This window comes from Corythoichthys intestinalis, chromosome 18 (assembly GCF_030265065.1).
Source record: "Corythoichthys intestinalis isolate RoL2023-P3 chromosome 18, ASM3026506v1, whole genome shotgun sequence".
NCBI classification, from domain to species: domain Eukaryota; kingdom Metazoa; phylum Chordata; class Actinopteri; order Syngnathiformes; family Syngnathidae; genus Corythoichthys; species Corythoichthys intestinalis.
This window is the reverse complement of record NC_080412.1, coordinates 12,060,558-12,084,521: the sequence shown is the minus strand read 5'-3', so window position 1 is coordinate 12,084,521 and position 23,964 is coordinate 12,060,558. Positions and strand designations below refer to the sequence as shown.

Sequence of the window (23,964 nt, the reverse complement as noted above, 5' to 3'; positions counted from 1 at the left end):
ACTGATAACACCACTGACAAGACTCCAAGAGCCCCTTTGATGCTGAGGTGGCAAAATCCACAACTCTTGTTGCCCGGACAACAGTAACTCCCGAATCCTCCTGTCCAATCCACAAACAGACAATAATTCTAAACACACCCTTCTTCCTGCCCACAGCCCGCCCCGCGAGAGCCTTCAAAAGACTGAATGTTTAACTAAATGTTGTCATTTTTCTCGGGAACCTTTTGTTGACTTCTGATATGGTGACCTTGGAACAAGTTTGCCTCCTCGCCTGAGTCTGTGTCTGTTTCTGCCTTTCTCTTTGACCGCTGTCGACCCGAATAAATTGTCAACTTGTTTTAGGTGAGCTGTCTTTAAACCTTTCAAAATGGAGTCAGTACAAAGGGTTAAGACTAAGGTGAACGCGCAGAGTTTGGCCTTCTGGCCGGATTGCCAGGTTCTCGCTGGCCCGGATCATTGGATGTGAGTCAGCGCGGGTCCGGCGGTTCGGCGTGCGTGATTCCGGCGATCTGGCTGAAAGGTCGGATTCCTTCACTATGAACATAGCAGTGCTATTGTTAGCTAATTATATTTACCCGTGGACACCATGTGGGGAGCCTGATAACCGAGGCGAAAGAGGACAGGAGGTGAGTCAAAAGGAGATGTGATTAGGCGGCATGAAGCGTATACAATTCAGCAATGTGAGTTAGGGAACCCAGTATTATGTAAATAACAAGTAAGTGTGTATATGTTGACATTCTCCTCTATGCCACCTGATCGCTAATCCTGGCATCGACAATCTCTCTACCAGAGTGTGTCTAATTGCAGCCAATCATTCGTGAACCCACTCAGGCATGAGATTGTCCTACAGAAATTTGGAAATGCTGCGCGGGTGCTGCCCCATGGCTCCGGTACCACCCCAGCCAATCAGAGTGGAGCGAGCGTGGCCCACTGTTTTTCCTACAGCTCCGGCAAAGGGGCCACTGTCACCCCTGGGAACCTGGACCATCTGCGCCCCCATTAATCGGCTCTCCGGGATGGGATGAGGGGACGCGCCACCGGACCCCACGCCTGCCCATCCCGAACCCAAGCCACCACTGCAACCCCCCAATTGACGCAGCACACCGTGGGACCCCCATGGCCCACTAGGCCTGGGGTAGGAAAGGATTCCCATCACGCCCGGCCGGCGTCCAGACAGCGGTCCGCGCCTGGGCCAAAGAGGATGCACGGGTAGAAAAGAGAGGAAGGAGAACCCAGAGAGGACGCCGCAGGGCGGCCCAGGACCAGAGGCCCGACCCCCTCACCTCAACAATCGACAGCCCAGACGAAGACGAGGCCCTGCCCCGGGAGCCCCGCCATATAGAAAAGTGTGGGACCCACCTACTGGCCTATTACTGTGGCTTTTATTCAAATGCAAATTTCAATAAAATATATAAAATTATATATATAGTATACAGGTCCAAGTGTTGCCTTCATTTCAGTAATAAAAACGGTTGCATTTGTACCAGTCTAAAAATACTGTACGTGAATAAAAAAATGACCTTGTTCAAACACAAAGAAAAATGAATATGCACCTTGGTAACAAAAAGATGAGCAAAGGTCTCATAGCAGACTTGTAATAGGATGAAAAGAAGTGTGAAATGAATTCTGAAACATGTGAAAAATGACTGTACAGTAGCTTTAAAGTGTGTCTCTGAATGCAAAAGGAGAAAAAGCTCCTCGAAAGAGTCATCAATTTGCGAGGTGGGGGACGATCACCCCTCAGCGAGGCGTCGTAACCACGCCGACCGCAGTAAACAGCACGCCTCGCCGCCGTTAGGATGGCATCTTTGCCTCCGGCGGGACTGAGCACGGCCGTAAACATGTTTGTGACTATTACGCGTACGACCGCGGCATCCCCCTTGGCCCGTTTTTTCCTCTCCTGTCGCCGATCCTTGGAGGATTAGTGTCGCCGGCACCTGTAGGCTTTCGTTTTGTTTCAAATTTGTCAACAATAGAGGCGTACCTGCAGCGTTGGGTGCGTCCGGTCCATGTCGCCCCACGTCAGCACCCACACTTGGTCATGTGACTTGTCGTAGAGCATCTTGACGGGAAATGGATCTGTGGTAACAGCCTGGAAATCAACACAAGAATGAACTAGTTCTTATTCCTGATTAAAGTCTTGAAATGAGTTCGAGTATGAGTATCACTGGTAGACGTCCAATCCATTTGAACTGGGAGTTAATGAACTGGAAACTCCCAGTTTAAATGGATTGGACGTCTAGCGCCGTCAAATGCAGCCAATGAGTTAACAAGAAAAATGCAAAAATATTACCATCCAGTACAATCAAAAGTGTTCCAAAATTAAATTACCCTTTGACAACAAATTACCAGTGACTTGTGGTAGGGCAAAAACAGATAACTGAGTATCAATATTTTGGAACCTTCTGACAACCCTACTGCAGTTTATTGCAAGGATTTGCTGAAATATAATACAGATCTGATCATTTGGAAATGTAAACTTCATTTTGGAATCGGTAAAGCAAATAAATTTGCTGTGTATGTCAGAATTAGAGGTAGGAATCTTTGGGCACCTAACGATTCGATTACGAATACGATTCAGAGGCTCCGATTCGATTATAAATCGATTATAATGTCACCCAAACCCCCCCTTTTAATGTTTTGTACATTAGTTCCAAAATAGTTAAAAATCCTATCAGGCTAAACCAAACTAATATTTAAGTATCAAGTTAACAGTTAAAAACATTCAATAAAATACTCAAGTCCACATTCTGTATCAGCAGCTTTAAACTACATTCATTTAATTTAATGATGTGAATCAACCGTTAAAGTTGATAAAATTGCTCCCATTATTCCATAATTTGCCTTTTGTCTACTTACAATATGTCAAAGTTTCAAAACTGTTTCATTATTTAAAGATAGATTCAAGTCAAGGTTTTGCTGATTTAGGAGTATTTCAGATAAAAAGTTAATTAGGTTCGCTACAACAGAGCCTTCTAGAGAAGTCTACTGCTTTAAGATGGCGGCTGTTTACAACGCGGCAACTACTAAACGGCAAGCCTGTCGTTTCGCGTCTAGTTCTTTTTATATGTTCTAACACCGCAGTCGTCTGTCATTTAGCATCTAGTTCTGCATATATGTGATATCTACTATAGCCGTATGTGGCCGTATGTTTGCAGCAACTAGCAACTGGGCGTTGTTTGAACCAGCTGTCGGCCGCAGTCAGGTATTTTTGTTTTTTTATCTCGCGGCATGAGTTGAACATGATATTTGTTCTCGGTCCGTTCCTCATTGCGTCCTGAAGACCGCGCTGACTGTGTTTTAGTTCTGCTTTACCTGGTATAATTCAATAATCGGAATTTGGATGTTTGTGAATCGTTCTCGAATCTTCCACGGCCGGATCGCGAATAATCTAAGAATCGGAAATTTCGCACGCTTCTTGTCAGAATGGACCCTTTTTATCTTGGCTGCCAACTTCTTTTACTAGTTTTGAACTGTGGGATTTTGAACAGGTTTTTTTTTTTTTTTTTAATGGAATTTTATTGTCATCATCATCGGTATCATTGACAATCATTGACAACTACAAGATGTGATATGATTCGCCCGAAGGAACCGAAGAAGACGACAAAGGCGGACGAGATGAAGCATATGCTTATCAGTTTCCCGTCCCCCATACAACTAAAGACGCACATTCAGGCACGGAACATACAACAAAACTGTAAAATAACACAGTCAACAATCTGGGTTTAGTAACTAAGCGTCCAGTCAAGCAGCTTGATTAATTTTAGGGCGTACAAGGTTATGACTTTGTCATGTCCCTGACATTTTTGCATCTGTTTGCTGTGGAACATTTTGTTGTGGCTATGTGTGTGACATGTTATCACAGCTGGTGTGAGTAGCGACTCAAAATGCTTTTCATATAAGTCTCTTAAAAGGATACATTGCTGATGTGTACATGGTGGCAACAATTGGCGCACACAAGGTCACTGTAACAGTTTCATCAGACATGAATGTATGAGAAAATCAAACAACATGCTGTACATATTTTATCCCAAGATTAATGTCTCCACAACGAAAACATGCTTATTATTCGTTTTATACAGTATCTTTTCCAGATACTCAGTCAACTAGACATTTGAATCAGGAGCTCGGTAGACACAGCAGATAATTATGTTTTTAGAATTGGGGATTAGGAGTTCAATTGTAATACATTCCAATTTCAATCATAATTGCAACACCCCCTCCCCCCTTAGATGCCCGATACTTTTGTGTCATGTTATATCTGTGCAAATTAAAGTCAGAGCCTTTGTTTTCTTTAGTAGATGATCCTTAATGTGTTCAAGATTCTTATAACTCCTGCCGTTGATAAGTTTCAGCTTACCGTCCACATCCACGAGTTGTTATACTGGCCGGCTGTGTAGTATTTACAGTTATCCAGCTATTGTAGTCAGTTGGTCAAGACTCGTAATAGCTTTAATCTTCATATCTTGCATCTTGACAAGGATCCTGCAATCCGAGACCCAGGTGTTGGCTATTTTCCCAGCTTTCTTGAGTTGACGTGCTTTTCTTGCAATTTCGGCATTTCGGCGAGTCAAGTTGTCATTCAAAAAAATCTTCGACCCTTTCAGGTGGCGGCGCTGGTTAAGCAGGGCAGTCTTGGTCTTGTGGTCTGCCAGCTCCATGTGCACCGTCGTCGGTCCTCTCTCCCCAGATGGGAGCAGAAAGCAGCGACGGATGTCCAGCGGTTCCATGTTTATTCCATACTCTTTCAGCTTAGCAATTGCCAGTTACGCCACTGTGTCCCCTGGGCCAGGCGTCAGTTGTAATCCAGAAATGATGAGCTCATTTGCGCGTCGGCACTGGTCGAGATCGTCAGCCAAAATTTCCAGCTTCTTGATGCGAACATCTCTCTCCTCGACCGCCTGCTTGAGTTTCACATTTTCAGCGCGAATTAAATGGAGCTCTTTGAAGATTTCTTGATTCTGGTTTTGAATCAAGCCAGTCAAGGAGACCACCAACTTCTGTATGGAGGATTTTATTTCATCCAAGTCTCCAGTTTTCAAATTCTTTGGAGCCATACTGGGAGTCGAGCTTGCTGGCCCTGAGCGCTTATCGGTTAAAATAAGAGAGTGCTTCAGAGTGCGTCTGTGCGCGGCAAAGGCTGAGCAGCGATTGTGTTTTTATGTATGTTTTAGTGTTTCAACTAATATTTTTATATATCATATGGTTTTAGTGATGAGTTTTAATTGTTGGCAGCTGAGGGTGATTATGGATTGTTGTTTTAAAGAGAGGCTGTACTGGAGAACTGGGGCAGAGGTGCGCTGCGTCGTGCGCGCGCTCCTGCCCACCCGTATGGCAAAAACTGGGCAAGATGGCGAGGACTGCACAAGAGAATATGGACAGAGGTATGGGGAAGTGACTCGACCCGAAAGCCGCGGCGGCCCGGAGGACGCCACCACGATCAGCGACGCAACACAGGGAAGAGGCACTTGTGGCCCCGAGCGACGTCGCACATGGAGGAGGCACTGGCGGCCCCGAGCGACGCATTACACGGAGGAGGCACTGGCGGCCCCGAGCGACGCAACACACGGAAGAGGCACTGGCCGTCCCAAGCAACGCCGCACACGGAGGAGGCACTGGCCGTCCTGAGCGATGCCGCACCCGGAACTAGCGACGAGAGTTGTTTTTTTTTACGCTATTTTATTTTATCACTTTTAAAATAAATGTGTTTTCAAAGTCGAACAGTTTTTAGACTCCCTTCTCTAACGATGGAAACCATGTCAATGTAAAAAGAACCTCTGAGCTACTGTGACATGTTTATGAAAGGTCTTCATCCAAATTTAACCCAAATCTGATCCAGATTTGATATTTGGCAGCGATTTAAATATCATCACTTTGTAAAAAGTAGTGTTGGGCATCGTTTGAATTTGAACGGCTCCGATTCCATGTTTCAATTCCGGTTCCAAACGATTCTCGATTCCGATTCTTTTAATAGGCAGGGCCAAAAAAATGGCAGAGTGTATATTAATTTCTTATCTTCTCAATAATATTCTAAATTTATATGAACTTTCAATTAACTTTGCCATGATTTTTTTACAGGGCTATTTTAACTTGTATATAAATATCAGTCTTTGAACTTGAATATCATGAAGTGTCTTTCCACACTTGTACATTCACAAAGATGTTTATTTTTCAAAAGCTCACGGAGAAAACATTTACACATATTCTTTTGCCTATGTATTAGAGTGTCTTATGCTGCAGGCATTTCTTGTATTGCATCGTTTGTTTTAGGTGGTATTTCTACAAATTAGTTAAGGGCTGACATCTACCAAGATGTCACTATTGTAACTCCAGAATCTACAGTTTTTCTTTGGTTTTGGTATGTGAGCTTGGCTTCCCCTAGTGGTGAGCAGCAGGCAAAAAGAATATTAATTGGAAAAGAATCCTTGAGTTGTACGGACGCTACACAATTCCTCTGCGCTACACATCGTTGGGAAACCTTGATAAAACAAAGTCTGTAAGTTTGCATGTTTTAACAGTGGGTCTGATATCATTTTGGTGTTTATTCTATTACTTTGTTGTTATTTATGTGAAGAGAAGGAACACGTTTTTGTGCTAAGCTAAATTATCCACTTCATTTGATTTGCTCTTAACGGAGCTAGTCTTCAAGTGCCTTATCCTTCATGGTGTTCGGCAGCTATTTTTTCGGTCGGTGGTCAGGGCATCAAAACTTGGAACTGAAACTAAAAATTTTGACGGTAACCGGAGTGTTATTCCCGGATCCCATCGATGATCGATGCCCAACCCTAGTATAAAGGCTGTAGTGTAACAACATAATGATAAATGTGATTTAAGTCATAAAATGTGTGCTTCACATAAATTGGACAAAAGCTAAGTAAAGTTGGCATCTGGGACAAATCAGGTTTAATACAAATTGGATCCAGATTGCACATATGGGAAGGATTTAAAAAAAAAAAGTTTTTGGAATGAGACCATAACATGTCAAAATGAAAGTAACAAAGGTGAAAGTTTCAAAACTAAGATTTATAAAATATATGCAAGGTCAGGTGCTGGCATTTTAAACACTGATAATGGTAACTAGTATGTTTTTATATCTTAAATATGACAGAAATCCTCTCCAACAGGTGAATTGTATTCGAAAAACAAAAGGGCAAAAGTAAAATTCGACATGGCTAAAAACTATCTGAAAAACTTCAAGACAGATTTACGAGAGCCTTGAGGGAGGTCTGCACTCTCTCTTTCTGTCTCTGGATACTTAACGATTTATATGTTTTGGTTGAGCCAGTAAAAAAAGGTCAAGAAAAACTCAGCCGGGGCTACGCGCAACGGCTTGACCAGCTTCTCCGCTGGTGTTCATGTAACATTTTGCCTGACATTTGAGAAGAATTGATTTTGTTAGGCAGCAGATGTCCAATCATGCCAACACGGATGTGCTAAACGTGCTCAGCTGCTCAGGACGGTGATGGATAGACCTGATATGGACTGGGAAAAAGAGGATGGAGAATGAATTACGGTAAAAAGGCAGAAGAGAGAGAAGACATGAAGGGTCAGTGAGCAGGAATAACACGATCCATTAACCTGCTTCTGCATGGCTGCACAGCAACTAGTGTGTTATTGCCAACATGTATCAAATACATTTTTTGCCTTGGAATTTGACACAAAATACCACAAGTTGCCAAAATGAATGAATGATCATGTTTCAGTGCGACTGACAGCGATAGATTTCCAATTTATTTCTTTAACTCAAAATGGATTGGAACGCTATAAGCCATTGAGTTATTTTTTAAATTGTATTTTTCAATATTTAAATTTAAAAAGCAATTTTTTACATCTTACCATTTAGCAATTATGAGGGGCAATATACTGTATCTATACTATTTTACACATTTTTTTTCCCATTTCCAAAATGGATAATTATGTTTTCCTCAAAATTCAAAACAAAATAAATACATTTTTTTAAACAGACCCTCATATGCTCTTAAAACCATATAGAAAAGTAGATAATATAAATTGCCGCGACCTGAACAAAATATTTAACTCATTGGAAGCTATTCACTGTGCTAGACATCCAATCCATTTGCGGGTCAACTTCCAGTTCAAATAGATTAGAAAACTATAAGGCTACATTCATACTAAAGCTGAAACGAATACTCGAGCAACTCGAATAACTCGAGTTTAAACACTGATCCAAGTAATTTTAATCACCTTGAAGAATCGTTTAATTTTGCCAGCTCTAAGCATCACGTTTTGCCCGGACTACTTTTAATGTGGGACAACGCGCTGACGTCACGTACGTACAGGAAGAAGCAATTAAAAAAAATAAAACTTACTGCAGCCGACAGCCGCTACAAACTACGCCGGCATTGCTAAAAACTACGCCCGCATGATGCTAGTGTGGTATCAGGTAGTGTCCGATGCATCTCATAGATATCGCATGCATTTAGCACTAGATGCGAAATGACAGACCCGATCGGCCGCGTCTGGGCAGCGTTAGTAAACAGCCGCCATCTTTAAGCAGTAGACTTCTCAGTGCTAATAAATATAACGTTACTGTCACTCGCTCACATAACGTTAGCTCTTCGGAGGGCTAGGTTTCTATTGATTAGGACCACTGTCGATGCGTGGCTAACATGTCTTACAAACAGGCTTTATTTAATCTGTAAAAACACAGCGCTGTAGAGTGATGAGGGTGTAAAATTAAAACACAATAAAGCGAACTGTCAGTTTTAGCTCAGTAGTCATTGCTGAATAAAACACCAAGTAGCACTGGTCCGTAATGTGCTCCAATACAGCAGGTATCATACATTTATTTTGAACACTGCAAAAACTCAAAATCCTATCAGTACTTACAGTTTAGATTAACTTAAAACTTAACTAGAACTTAAAAATAGCTTGACACAAATGGAAATTCAATTGAAATACAAAGGAAAAACACGTAGCTTTCAAGTGATGTTCATTATCAAGCGTAATTACATTTTTAGGTAAGAAATATGTTGTTGTTGTTTTTTTTTTATAAGATCTAGAAGTTTTTTGAGTGAAAGCAGTGAACTTTTTTTTTCTAGTCCCACCTGAGATGCAAATGTTGGCTGTTTTCAACAATGTACATCGATAATAAAGACATTGATTGACTGAAAATGGTTCAATATTGGATTAAATGTCTTTTTCTCATGTATATTTATAATTGCTCTTTACCTAAAAAAAAAAAAAAAAGACTCGATTACTAAAATATTCGATAGCTGCAGCCCTAGTTCATACTGCAGGTCTTAATGCACGAATCTGATGTTTTCATGTTTTTCCGACTCGAGTGAGGGATTAACTTGACGGTCTGAACGGGACAAGTCGCATAGAAGTGGACCATTTCAAATCCGATCTGGGTCACTTTCGTATGAGGTTTAAATCCGATCTGCGCCACATTTTTCCAGAACGTTGCGGCGGTCTGACCGGCAAGTCTCCCAAATTGGAATTCATGCAGCAATTACGTCATCAAAGAGCGAGAGAGGGCGCACTAAGGTAGAGGTGCAGCTGTGCGTTAGCGCCTAGCTTGTCTTGAACACGACTTTTAGGAAAGGGTCGGGTTTGGCAACAGTCATAAAAAAATAAAAATGGGTTGAGGATAAGCCTGAGAATGATCGGATTTCTCTTTGCTCTAAATGAGCAATATTTGAAGATTGCTTACACGGCTGCAAGTCAGGGCAAACTGTCATATCCTGTGTGTCCGACATGCACAAACAGTGTGCGCTTGCTATCGGTCTACAGAAACTTTGAATACAAGCCTAAACGGGGATTATTTATGTCTGTTATTTGTGTCCTTTTTTTGGAAATCAAAATATGATCGCTCTGGAATGACGGATGACAGCCAGCATGTGTAATCATTTGTTTTGATGTTTCTGCGCATGCGGGTCTTTTTGCTCAGCGCGTGTCGGACTGCGAATTAGTGCGTATTACTTGAACGGTCTCAATGGACAAAGGCAATCTGAAGGGGCACGCCCAAAAAAACAGATATGACAAAAAATCGGATTTGTGCATTAAAACCTGCAGTATGAACGTAGCCTAAGTGATAAACTCATTTAAAGACTTTTAATTAGTAGGAGTGGGAACCTCTTGGTACCTTACGATATGATACGGTTTGCGATACAAAGCTCACAATAACGATCTGATGATATGGTGAAACACCGATTATCGATACATTGGTCAGGAAATCATTGGATAGGGTATTTTACAAACAACTAATGAACAGAAAAACAAGCTTCTTCTGTGAATTGGAATGAGTTTATCACTTGTAGGCGTCCAATCCATTTGAACTGGGAGGGTGGCAGCGAATGAACATTCGTTCATTCGCTGCCATCCCTCCCATTTCAAACGGAATGAACGTTTATGGCCGTCAGTGACAGCTAATGCCAATGAGGTACGGTCATTTTGGTCCACTTCAGGTCATCTACCTGTTGATTTTCAGTTACTTCCTGTTGATTTGGGGGTATTTTATGGGTCACTTCCTGTTTATTTTGAGTTACAGAACAGGAAGTGACCTAGTAATCACCCGAATGAATAGGCAGTGACTCAAACTCAACAGGAAATGACCTGTAAAAGGCCCTAAAATGAACAGCAAGTGGCCTGTAAATGCCCCGAAAATCGGACAGAATAACTGTAAATGCTCTGGTTTCGAATGAACAAATGTTCCCAGTCTAAAAGGATTGGGAGTCGAGCGCCATCAATGCAGCCTTAGAGTTAACTGAGACACTATTATGGTGGAAGATTTTGGTAGCAACTTGTTTGTTCCTTTTTTTTTTTTTTTTTTAAACAGTGACACCTTTTTAAAACTATATCTCGATTTTTGGCAGGAGCATATCAATAACCTTTTGGGATACAAAGTATCACGATATATCACCATTTCGATATTTTGTCACACCCCTATTAATTAGAGTTGTCCGATAATTACTTTTAACTGATATCCTTATATGGTCTCCAAAAATCTGACACCAAACCGATACCGATATAGGCAGTCGTGGACTTAACATATCATGGCTAATTTTATTGTGATGCCCCACCCCAAGACACTTGAACTCCTCCACTTGGGGCAGGATCTCATTCCCGACCCGGAGAGGGCACGCCACCCTTTTCCGACTGAGGAGCATGGTCTCAGATTTGGAGCTACTGATCTTCATCCCAACCGCTTTATACTCAGCTACGAACCGCTCTAATGAGACTTGTAGATTACAGCTTGATGAAGACAACTGCACCATATCAGCTGCAAAAAGCAGAATTGCAATTCTGAGGCAACCAAACCGGACCCCTTGAACTCTTTGGCTATGCCTAGAAATTTTGTACATAATAGTGATGAACAGAATCGGTGACAAAGGGCAACTTTGGCTGAGTCCAACCCTCACTGGGAATGAATCCGACTTACTGCCGGCAATGCGGACCAAACTCTGGCACTGGTCGTAAAGGGACCGAAAAGCCCTTACCAGGGATCTTGGTACCCTGCACCCCCGAAGCCCGCCCGACAGGACTCCTGGAGGGACACAGTTGAACACCTTCTCTAAATCCACAAAACACATGTAGACTGGTTGGGCGAACTCCCATGCACCCTCGAGGACACTGCCGAGGTTGTACAGCTGGTCCACCGTTCCATGGCCGGGACGAAAACCACACTCCTCCTCCTAAATCTGAAATTCGACTTCCCCAATGGACTCTCCTCTCCAGTACCCCTGAATAGACTTTACCAGAGAGGCTGAGGAATGTGATCCCTTGCTTTAATAATGATAAATGTAACAACCTCAAGGTTTTCCAATAAACATTCTGTGAGAAATAAGAGAACAAATTCAACTGAAGTTCTGAAGTACCTATCATTCATCGCTGTATTTATTGTTGAAATTAAAATACTGCAAACATCATTTTTTTTTTTGATCAAGCGCAAAGTGCCAAAAAGTAGTGTTGTCAATCATACTTTAAAAAGTAATTAATTACAGTTACAAATTACTTCTCCCCAAAAGTAATTGAGTTAGGAACTCAGTTACCTCAATGTAAGAGTAATTAGTTACTTGGCAAAGTAACTGGCGTTACTTTTATGTTTTACACATTATTACATGATCCATTCTATAACGTCTTTCACATCAAATATGTTTATATTAACTGATTGAATTGAACTGTTTTTTGTTTTTTTTTTCATTCCAAAATAACCATACATCACACTATGTGAAGTTCAAAGGGTTTTTGGGACAATAGGCCTTAGCCCAATTCTTTACCCTTGCGATAACTAGATTGTAACCTTTGCTGTGTTTGGAAGCCGTTTAATATTGTGAATCAACCGTTAAAGATGTTAAAATTGCTCCCGTTATTGCATTAGTTCCCTTCTGTCTACTTTCGACATGTGACAAAATTTTAAACTGTTTCATTGTTTAAAGATAGATACATGTCATGATTTTGCCGATTTAAGAGTATTTTACATAAAAAGTTAGGTTCGCTACAACAGAGCCTTCCTGATAAACCTACTGCTTTAAGATGGCGGCTGTTTACTAACGCTGGCGAGTGTCATTTCGCATATACAGTGCCTTGCAAAAGTATTCGGCCCCCTTGAATCTTGCAACCTTTCGCCACATTTCAGGCTTCAAACATAAAGATATGAAATTTAATTTTTTTGTCATGAATCAACAACAAGTGGGACACAGTCGTGAAGTGGAACAACATTTATTGGATAATTTAAACTTTTTTAACAAATAAAAAACTGAAAAGTGGGGCGTGCAATATTATTCGGCCCCCTTGCGTTAATACTTTGTAGCGCCACCTTTTGCTCCAATTACAGCTGCAAGTCGCTTGGGGTATGTTTCTATCAGTTTTGCACATCGAGACACTGACATTCTCGCCCATGCTTCCCTGCAAAACAGCTCGAGCTCAGTGAGGTTGGATGGAGAGTGTTTGTGAACAGCAGTCTTCAGCTCTTTCCACAGATTCTCGATTGGATTCAGGTCTGGACTTTGACTTGGCCATTCTAACACCTGGATACGTTTATTTTTGAACCATTCCATTGTAGATTTGGCTTTATGTTTTGGATCATTGTCCTGTTGGAAGATAAATCTCCGTCCCAGTATCATGGCTTGTGCAGATACCAACAGGTTTTCTTCCAGAATGTTCCTGTATTTGGCTGCATCCATCTTCCCGTCAATTTTAACCATCTTCCCTGTCCCTGCTGAAGAAAAGCAGGCCCAAACCATGATGCTGCCACCACCATGTTTGACAGTGGGGATGGTGTGTTCAGGGTGATGAGCTGTGTTGCTTTTACGCCAAACATATCGTTTTGCATTGTGGCCAAAAAGTTCAATTTTGGTTTCATCTGACCAGAGCACCTTCTTCCACATGTTTGGTGTGTCTCCCAGGTGGCTTGTGGCAAACTTTAAACAAGACTTTTTATGGATATCTTTAAGGAATGGCTTTCTTCTTGCCACTCTTCCATAAAGGCCAGATTTGTGCAGTGTACGACTGATTGTTGTCCTATGGACAGACTCTCCCACCTCAGCTGTAGATCTCTGCAGTTCATCCAGAGTGATTATGGGCCTCTTGGCTGCATCTCTGATCAGTTTTCTCCTTGTTTGAGAAGAAAGTTTGGAAGGACGGCCGGGTCTTGGTAGATTTGCAGTGGTCTGATGCTCCTTCCATTTCAATATGATGGCTTGCACAGTGCTCCTTGAGATGTTTAAAGCTTGGGAAATCTTTTTGTATCCAAATCCGGCTTTAAACTTCTCCACAACAGTATCTCGGACCTGCCTGGTGTGTTCCTTGGTTTTCATAATGCTCTCTGCACTTTAAACAGAACCCTGAGACTATCACAGAGCAGGTGCATTTATACAGAGACTTGATTACACACAGGTGGATTCTATTTATCATCATCGGTCATTTAGGACAACATTGGATCATTCAGAGATCCTCACTGAACTTCTGGAGTGAGTTTGCTGCACTGAAAGTATAGGGGCCGAATAATATTGCACGCCCCACTTTTCAGTTTTTTATTTGTTAAAAAAGTTTAAATTATCCAATAAATGTTGTTCCACTTCACAATTGTGTCCCACGTGTTGTTGATTCTTGACAAAAAAATTAAATTTGATATCTTTATGTTTGAAGCCTGAAATATGGCGAAAGGTTGCAAGATTCAAGGGGGCCGAATACTTTTGCAAGGCACTGTAGTTCTCTATACACATGCTAACGCCACTGAATCTGTCATTTCGCATCTAGATCTATATACATGTGATATCTACCGTAGCATCATGTGGGCATACTTTGTAGGCTGTCGGCAGCAGTCAGTTATTACTGTAGCCATCTACCATCGCGTTTGCAATATTCAAGCAAATTGCAGTAACACATGAACGCATCCCTCAGTAACGGTAACGTCGTTGCAAAGATGAGAAAAATAATTAATTAGATTACTCACTACTTTAAAAAACAACGCCGTTGGTAACGCCGTTACACTGTAATGCCGCTATTAATGACATTGCCAATAAGGCACTGCCATATCACATATGGCTCACACGGTGCTTCTGTCTCAAAATCACAACGAAGGCACACAGCTTCAGTACAGTTAATGAGTTATGTAATGATATTATAATGCAATCATTTATTGTTCATTTAATTTTTGCACCATGAATGCAAATGGTCTGCTCACATAACAAATCCCAAGCATCTTATTTTGGAGGCATCTAATGTTCAATAAACATTACTGTTACGCTAAGCTGTGACCAGCCCTTGTACAAGGGCAGAAGGCTTCAACATTCACTTTAAAGGCAACATGCATGTTGGCCCAAAATGGTTAATGAAAAACCAATGTCCATATTATCTGATATTATTTTAAAATCCTTTTATAGGCCGATATTATCGGCTACCCGGATAATATCGGACAACTCTAGTTTTAATTCACATGACCGGACGTCGATCATTGTCAGTGACACTGAAATTGTTTGTGATTTTGAGCGTTGATAGTTCAAACGGACTCCCCATCTTCATTTTGGCCTTTTGCACTTCACATCTTATGTCTGCTCCAGGGCGGCTTTAAAATCAACTGAGAGGTTTTTTTTCCACCCCTGACCCACCTGCACTACCCGCTGTGCTTGGATGTCGACCACCAGGAGTCTGCTCTGGAGGGGCTGGCTCACGTAGATGTACTTCTCTCGGACGTTAACCGCTGATGACCACACACAGCGCTGGGGGGATGGACCCTCGCCTTTGGGGCACATCTCCTCCTGCCATGAAGAAAGATAGCAGAGAGACAAAAATAACTAAAATAGGAGGTAACTACTACTTTTTTTCTTAAATATAAACCAATACTTTTTTTCTCTCTCCCTTTGAAGCCCGCAGCTAATTTGTGGGGCTTTATGAGCTAACTAGAATCATGCTTCTTTGCTTTGGGTTCAAAGTCTTTTAACTTCTCGCACGGGTATTCCATTTTCCAACAATATAGTTTCTGAGTGCACCAGTGCTCGCTGGGAGTGCATTGCCCAACACCTACAGGTTTTTTGCTAGAATAGCAATGCCGAGGCTGCGTTTAAGAAAAGCCCATTCATTTACAGGTACATGGTTCCATAATAGAAGAACGATTTAAGCCACCACGGATTGTTTGGCATCCACATTTTGCAACGACGAAGTTGCTATGCTAGCACGCTGCGAGCAGAGAATTCATGCTAATTTTTTTTCACATTCCAAAAGTTGAACTGTAATCTTGGAGTCATGGTTATAGTCAGTCTACAGCAATTCCCCCTTTGAAAAACACCACTCTGGCCTTCAGGTTGTGCTGGGAGTGCGTTTAAAGTGCAGCGAGTGCTGTTTGTAGCAGGAACTCGCTAACGCGTGGCTTATTGAGTTTCTATTGATCTCTAATACAATCACAGGCGGCCCTCTAAAAAGCCCAATCCCTTTACGGAACAAGCAACTTTTACCACCTAAAGCCCATTGTTCCACTTCCCAAAGGATTACCCGCCTGGGTATCGACTGTGTACAGTCTATACGGAAGGATGTGAGTAATCCCATTAAATTTGGAGGTGTTAGGGAGCATCCCACTCTGAATAGAAGAAGGGAGGGCGGTGACACATTGCACTGAACCTTAGATAATCCTCTCGGGATGCATGAGAAGCAAATCAAGACCTGCAGTATTACAAAGTCCAAAATTACTGAGACTAGATAAAAAATGCGGTTTTACTTTACATAAGTATCCGTACTTCAATTTAAGTAGAGTGTGTCACCTCTGATGAAAAAAGAAACTGGAATTACGTATGTGGTGACAATCCTCTCGGTGCGCTTGATTTGCCGGCGGATCTCGCACTGGCCGGGCTGAAGCAGCGTGATGCCCTCGTCGGAAAACACGTAGAACATGTTGCCCACGCTCAGACCTGGAAAACAATGTGGGGAACATGAAGACATCTTTTAAACTTCGTAAGAAGCCCGAAACAAACTCAAATTCCACAAATACATCGCTGCTATCGAAAACTGACGGCCTGTTGGAAAGATAAAACTAATCACCTTTTGAGTACACTAAATCTCACTTTGGAAAAACGGATCACTGTGATATCATTTGCTGTGTCAAGTCGCATATGATGCTAAATCCAGATACAGTGGTGGACCTCTACATACGAAGTTAATTCGTTCCAGGACCTTGTTTGTAAGTCGAAATGGTCGTATGTCGAGCAGGATTTTCCCGTAAGAATACATGATAATTCCATTAATTTGTTCTACAGCCCGAAAACCTACACTAAATCCTTAATAAATGCTGCTGGTACTATTGCAAATAGCAATTACACAGAGCAAAACAAATAAATTACGAATAAAAATCGGGATAATATAATAATAGTAATAATAATAATAATATAAATAATACCTGTAATAATGTATCAAATCGGGTTCTAATGTGGCGGTTGTGTTTTGCGTGGTGTACCTGAACGCACCGTGTGGCTGACTTGACAGACTGAGAGAGGACTTATTACTTTCACTTTTCATGTTCAGCTGCGGCGGACAGTAGGCATTAGAGGTGGGAATCTTTGGACACCTAACGATTCGATTACGATTCAGAGGCTACGATTTGATTTTAAATCGATTATTGATGCACCCTCAGCTATTAGCTGCTTTCAATGTTTGGTACATTAGTTACAAAAATTGCACAAAAATCCTCCCAGGTTTAAATAAACGACTATTTCAGTATGAGGTTAACAGTTCAAAACAGTAAATAAAATACTCAAGTCCCCATTCTGTATCAGCAGCTTTAAACTACATTCGATTAATTTAATGTTGTGAATCAACCATTAAAGTTGATAAAATTGCTCCCGTTATTCCATAATCTCCCTTCGGTCTACTTTCGACATATGAAAATTTTAAAACTGTTTCACCATTTAAAGCTAGATTCAAGTCAAAATTTCGCCAATTTAGGAGTATTTGAGATAAACAGTTAATTTGGTTCACTTGGAAGGTTAGCTACGTGTAATGACAAGCATGATGTTTACTCTCGGAACGTTCCTCATTGCGTCCCGAAGACCGCGCTGACTGTGTTTTACTTCCGCTTTACTTGGCATATTTCAATAATCAGAATTTGGATGCTTGTGAATCGCTCTCAAATTTTCCACGGCCAAATCCCGAATAATCTAAGAATCGGAAATTTCGCACACCTCTAGTTGGCATGTTGTGTTGCACAAATTCTGAAATAAATGATTAAAAACCTGACAAAGCTGGCGATTTTTTTGCGGTTACCATAACAACAATTGTCACCTTCACTTATAAAGACTGGTGAACAGAGGTCGGAGGAGGACCGTCGAGATCATAGACATTCTACGGCCGGATTTTCGAGAAAGTTCACGGACCCACACACAACGCTCATATTTTTCCATGTTCATTTCAATGGTAAGCCTACCTTTTTCCTTTTTTCACCACCTGCACTAACATTGTTGGAACCCATGTTGATTTCTCTCACATGAAAGTCCACCGTGCGTCCGTCTTGCGGAAAAAAAAAGAAACTGCGGCGCTGTCATAAATCGTCACATTTCAAGCATGTCGTTGGATGTAGAAACAAACGGCAAGTCAAATTTTACGTCGGATGTCGAAAAGATCGAGTGTCGAAGTGATCGTATGTCGAGGTACTACTGTAACTATTCAGACATTCATTCATCGTTTTTATTCACATGCTCAACATCTGCATCATTGGGGTACATCAGTTTGCTCATATCGAACTTTCCTCTTTCTGACTTGTTTGCTATTGTCTGATGAATCAATTTTATGAATAGAGTTTTATTTTTCATTGCAGATGATTAAAAAATAATAATAATTAGGGCTGTCAAAATTATCGCGTTAACGGGCGTTAATTAATTTTTTAAATTAATCACGTTAAAATATTTGATGCAATTAACGCACTAGGCCCGCTCAGACAGATTTAAATGTCAGTACAGTGAAAGGCCAACTTGTTAATTGTGTTTTATGGAGTTTTTCCGCCCTCTGCTGGCGCTTGGGTGTGACTTGCATATGTTATGTGGCGTAATGTCGCCCTCTGCTGGCGATTCAGTGCAGCTGATTATTTGGGTTTCGGCGCGCTTTTCTGACGTGTTTATATGTCGACGCGAACTCACACTAAATAGACAGTGCTATTCAGACCAGCTAACGTCCGCATCCAGTATTCAGTGGCAGTTCTCATATCCCCATCACACTGTTTGTATCTAATACATGCATCGCTTGTGAGTTATATTCCTCCTTTTTTTATATTCATGAGCATTAGATAGTTATTGATGATGTGTATTTGAATTTGTTCACATATATGGTGAAATGCAGTTACATGGTTAGACGCTTGTGAGCTAATTGGCTAGCGCTACTACTCAAATGGACACGTGTGTGTACATTTTATGTTATTTTGTGATTTATGCAAGGTATTGACACATTGCCTTGTTATTTTCAGTTTTACAAAAATACAAGAAACGTGCTCTTGTCAAAAAGAGATGACTTCAGTAAAGCCCATGCAACTTTGCCACACCGTCTGGTTTCTTTTTGGAACTTATGTTCGCTATCTGTCAATTTGTTTACTCACACACATTGAGGACAGAATAGGGCTACTAGTTTATTTTTTGATTGAAAATTTTACAAATTTTATTAAAACAAAAACATTAAGAGGCGTTTTAATATAACATTTCTATAACTTGTACTAATATTCATCTTTTAAGAACTACAAGTCTTTCTATCCATGGATCACTTTAACAGAATGTTAATAATGATAATGCCATCTTGTTGATTTATTGTTATAATAAACAAATACAGTCCTTATGTACCGTATGTTGAATGTATATATCCATCTTGTCTTATCTTTCCATTCCAACAATAATTTACAGAAAAATATGGCGTATTTTATAGATGGTTTGAATTGCGATTAATTGCGATTAATTACGATTAATTAATTTTTAAGCTGTAATTAACTCGATTAAAAATTTTAATCGTTTGACAGCCCTAATAATAATAATTCGAGTTGTTGTTGTTTTTTTTGTCATAAAGGAAATCCAGCAACCAATGAATCAATAGATAATTCTACAGGAGTTTGTTTTTTGTGAAGTTAATACTTTGTATTTGTGGCCTGACCGCACTAATAGGGGGTGAGAAAGAAATTCTTAACCGTATGTTTTGAACTTTATTTCCGTTACTCTTATTTAACATTTTTACAAACTCAAGTAACTATTTTTGATTATAATATGACAAAAAAACAACAACAACAACACCATAAAGACCTAGTGTACACATACGTGTACATCACGTTTTGGGTCATGTAGGCCAAAATACAGTGGTACCTCAACATACGATCGCTTCGACACATGATCTTTTTGACATCCAACGTAAAATTTGACTCGCCATTTGTTTCTACATACGACAACACGCTCGAAATACGACGACATGACATCAGCGACGAAGAACGAACGGCGGATTTCCTTGTGTGAGAAATCAACACAGGTTTCAAAAAGGTTGTTACAGGTGGTGAAACAAGGAAAAAGGTGACGCTCACCTTCTAAATGAAGATGCAAATTATTTAAAAATAGGAGCGTGGGGTGTGCATCTGTGAACTGGCTCAACAATACATCTCCACGGTCCTCCTCCGACCACCGTTTTTATCATTTATTTCACAACTTGCTCCACACAAAACGCCTCCTGACCGCCAAACTTGACAGTGTTCTCAAGAAAACGTTGAAAGTTGAGTGAAACTCTTAAGCTAACCGCTCTCCGGTTCAGTGCGTTCAGGTACAGCAAAAAACGCCAGCCACATTAGAACCCGCTTCGTTACACTATAACAGGAATTATTATTATTATTTTTATTATTATTATATTATTCCAATTTTTATTCATAATTTATTTGTTTTGCTATATGTAATTGCCTTTGTAATAGTACCAGCCGTATTTATTAAGGATTTAGCATAGGTTTTTGGGCTGTGGAACGAATTAATGGAATTATAATGTATTCCTATGGGAAAATCCTGCTCGACATACGACCATTTCGACTTACAAACAGGGCCCTGGAAGGAATTAACTTCGTATGTAGAGGTACCACTGTATTATTATTTGATATACAGTGGGGCAAATAATTATTTAGTCAACCACTTCTCCCACTTGAAAATATTAGAGAGGCCTGTAATTGTCAACATGGGTAAACCTCAACCACGAGAGACAGAATGTGGAAAAAAAAAACAGAAAATCACATTGTTTGATTTTTAAAGAATTTATTTGCAAATCATGGTGGAAAATAAGTATTTGGTCAATTCCAAAAGTTCATGTCAATACTTCGTTATGTAGCCTTTGTTGGCAATAACAGGTCAAACGTTTTCTGTAACTTTTCACAGGCTTTTCACACACTGTTGCTGGTATTTTGGTCCATTCCTCCATGCAGATCTCCTCTAGAGCAGGGATGTTTTGGGGCTGTCGTTGGGCAACATGGACTTTCAACTCCCTCCACTGATTTTCTATGGGGTTGAGATCTGGAGACTGGCTAGGCCACTCCAGGACCTTGAAATGCTTCTTACGAAGCCAATCCTTTGTTGCCCTGGCTGTGTGTTTGGGATCATTGTCATGCTGAAAGACCCAGCCACGTCTCATCTTCAATGCCCTTGCTGATGGAAGGAGATTTTCACTCAAAATCTCTCAATACATGGCCCCATTCATTCTTTCCTTTACACGGATCAGTCATCCTGGTCCCTTTGCAGAAAAACAGCCCCAAAGCATGTTGCCACCTCCATGCTTCACAGTGGGTATGGTGTTCTTTGGATGCAATTCAGTATTCTTTCTCCTCCAAACACGAGAAACTGTGTTTCTACCAAAAAGTTCTATTTTGGTTTCATCTGACCATAACACATTCTCCCAGTCCTCTTCTGGATCATTCAAATGCTCTCTAGCGCACCGCAGACGGGCCTGGACGTGTACTTTCTTCAGCAAGGGGACACGTCTGGCAGCGCAAGATTTGAGTCCCTGGCGGCGCATTGTGTTACTGATAGTAGCCTTTGTTACTGTGGTCCCAGCTCTCTGTAGGTCATTCACTAGATCCCCCCGTGTGGTTCTGGGATTTTTGCTCACCGCTCTAGTTATCATTTTGACGCTACGGGGTGAGATCTTGCATGGAGCCCCAGATCGAGGGAGATTATCAGTGGTCTTGTATGTCTTCCATTTTTTAATAATTACTCCCACAGTTGATTTATTTACACCAAGCGTTTTACCTATTGCAGATTCAGTCTTCCCAGCCTGGTGCAGGTCTACAATTTTGTCTCTGGTGTCCTTCGACAGCTCTTTGGTCTTGGCCATAGTGGAGTTTGGAGTGTGACTGACTGAGATTGTGGGCAGGTGTCTTTTATACCGATAACGAGTTAAAACAGGTGCCATTAATACAGGTAATAAGTGGAGTCTCGTTAGACCTCGTTAGAAGAAGTTAAACCTCTTTGACAGCCAGAAATCTTGTTTGTTTGTAGGTGACCAAATACTTATTTTCTACTGTAATTTGGAAATAAATTCTTTAAAAATCAAACAATGTGATTTTCTGTTTTTTTCCACATTCTGTCTCTCATGGTTGAGGTTTACCCATGTTGACAATTACAGGCCTCGCTAATCTTTTCAAGTAGGAAAACTTGCACAATTGGTGGTTGACTAAATACTTATAAATACTAAATACTTAAGTGTTACATGACCTAAAATGTGATGTACACATATGTGGACGCCAGATCTCAATTATAAGTTTTTTTTAATTGATTATTTTCATAAAATGAAAAAATTAATCAAGAAAAAAATGAAATGAATCCAAACCTAAATATACTCTTATTATAGTCCGTAATAACACTCTAAAGTTCATTTATCTTTTTTATCATTACAGTACTGGCATTAAATATATTGCCATTGACAATGATAGAAGAAATCCAGTTAAAAAATTGATTTGATGTGGCAGGCAGTGAGTCCTGTAAAGGGTTGTTTTTAGGAAAAAAATTGTATTTCAAATTTTTGTGAAAAAAAAAAAAAACAAACATTTTGGTGTAAGATTTTTAGGCTATATTGCGCAGCCTTACATCTTAAACGCACAGCGAAGCATACAGTAGCTAGAACGCCTGCCGACAGTCAGCTTGTCAACACATCACATTTGTAACAACACAGCGAGTATACTCTGCTTAACAGCCTGAAACTGACAATCAACCACAGTGGATGCTGCACTCCCGTTGATAAATGCTCACAAAGCATCCACGTCGGCACACTGTATAACACATTGTAGCGTGCCATAAACAGCAGTAAGCCTCATATCGAAGCAGGGAGACCGGCTGTGTTGTTGTTGTTGGGTTCATATTATACGCAGCATCCAGGATTGGATGCTTTCTACAACAGCGGCGCTGCGAGCGGTAGGTAAAAAAAAAAGCCTGATTGTGTGCGAGCGGCAGTGGATGAAACGCACCCTGGGCGGTGTTCAAAGCGAGGGGGGGTACAGGCAAACTGGTGTTTCTTGCGGACAACACAATTGTAATTTATATGCATTCACAAGACCAGGAGAGGTGCACCGCATGCCATCTTAATCACATGAATACAAAAGGAGTTGAGATGTATTTACCTTCCTCTCGCCACAGAATGTTTGCAACTGGAACACAAAAGGAAGACATTAACTTTAAACAGAGTTGGCTTGGACGATTAGGAATATAGCAAACGATAAAATAAGCAGACTCCTTGGGATTTTTTTTCTTACGCGTTTTCTTGGCTGAATCTTCGACGAACAGCGAAGAGATGTCCTCGTCCACGCCAACCTCATTTTTGGCGATGCAGGTATAGGCGCCCGTGTCCTCGTAGCGGACGCTGCCGATGAACAGCTCGCTGCCGTTGGCTGCCAGAAAGTGAACCAAAGAAGTTTAAATGATAGAGGAAGAAAAACCTCTGGATACATTCAGATCTACTGTAGTGAATATTTGATTGAATTTTAATAAGGTAGAAGAATACGTTAAATTCCCTAGCATGTTGATCACAGGCTACTTTTTATGAGGCGCCATTAGGAAATCATTCAGAATTATCTCCTAAACACACTATTCAAAAACACTTTCAAACTCACAAGTCAAACACTCTCACACACCTTATTGATTTTTTTTTATGTTGTTGTTGTTCATGACAGGTTAAATGCTCATAGAAACCAGTCTTTGACACCGATAGACATCCTATTCTGGAGGACTGGCTGAGAATACTCATCTTTCAGTACTATTGTTGCGGCTAGATGTCCTATTCATTTGGACTGGAAGCTGTGAGACTAGTAGTGGCTGCAATATGATTCCGTACAAAATAGGCAATGTCTAAACTCATTCACTGCCTGCTCAAGTATTGTATTAGGTAAGTCTCATACTTGTAGTGGCACAGTGGCAGAGTAAGCACGTCTGCCTCACAGTTCTGAGATCAAGGGTTCAAATCCCAGGCTTTGGCCTTCCTGTTTGGAGTTTGCATGTTCTCCCCGTTCTGGCATTGGGTTTCCCCCAC

The 23,964-nt window shown here is 40.9% G+C and overlaps 1 protein-coding gene across 1 annotated transcript in view; it reads right to left on the bottom strand.

Moving 5' to 3' along the window:
- The window catches only part of fstl4 (follistatin-like 4), a 291,975-nt gene that overhangs the window by 6,574 nt on the left and 261,437 nt on the right, over positions 1-23,964 (bottom strand). Inside the window, exons 10-14 of the mRNA XM_057821868.1 lie at positions 23,192-23,326; positions 23,060-23,086; positions 16,249-16,367; positions 15,075-15,224; positions 1,985-2,092 (exon numbers count right to left, since the gene is read on the bottom strand). Coding sequence (XP_057677851.1) covers positions 1,985-2,092; positions 15,075-15,224; positions 16,249-16,367; positions 23,060-23,086; positions 23,192-23,326 — 539 coding nt within the window. The remainder of the gene's footprint in view (positions 1-1,984; positions 2,093-15,074; positions 15,225-16,248; positions 16,368-23,059; positions 23,087-23,191; positions 23,327-23,964) is intronic.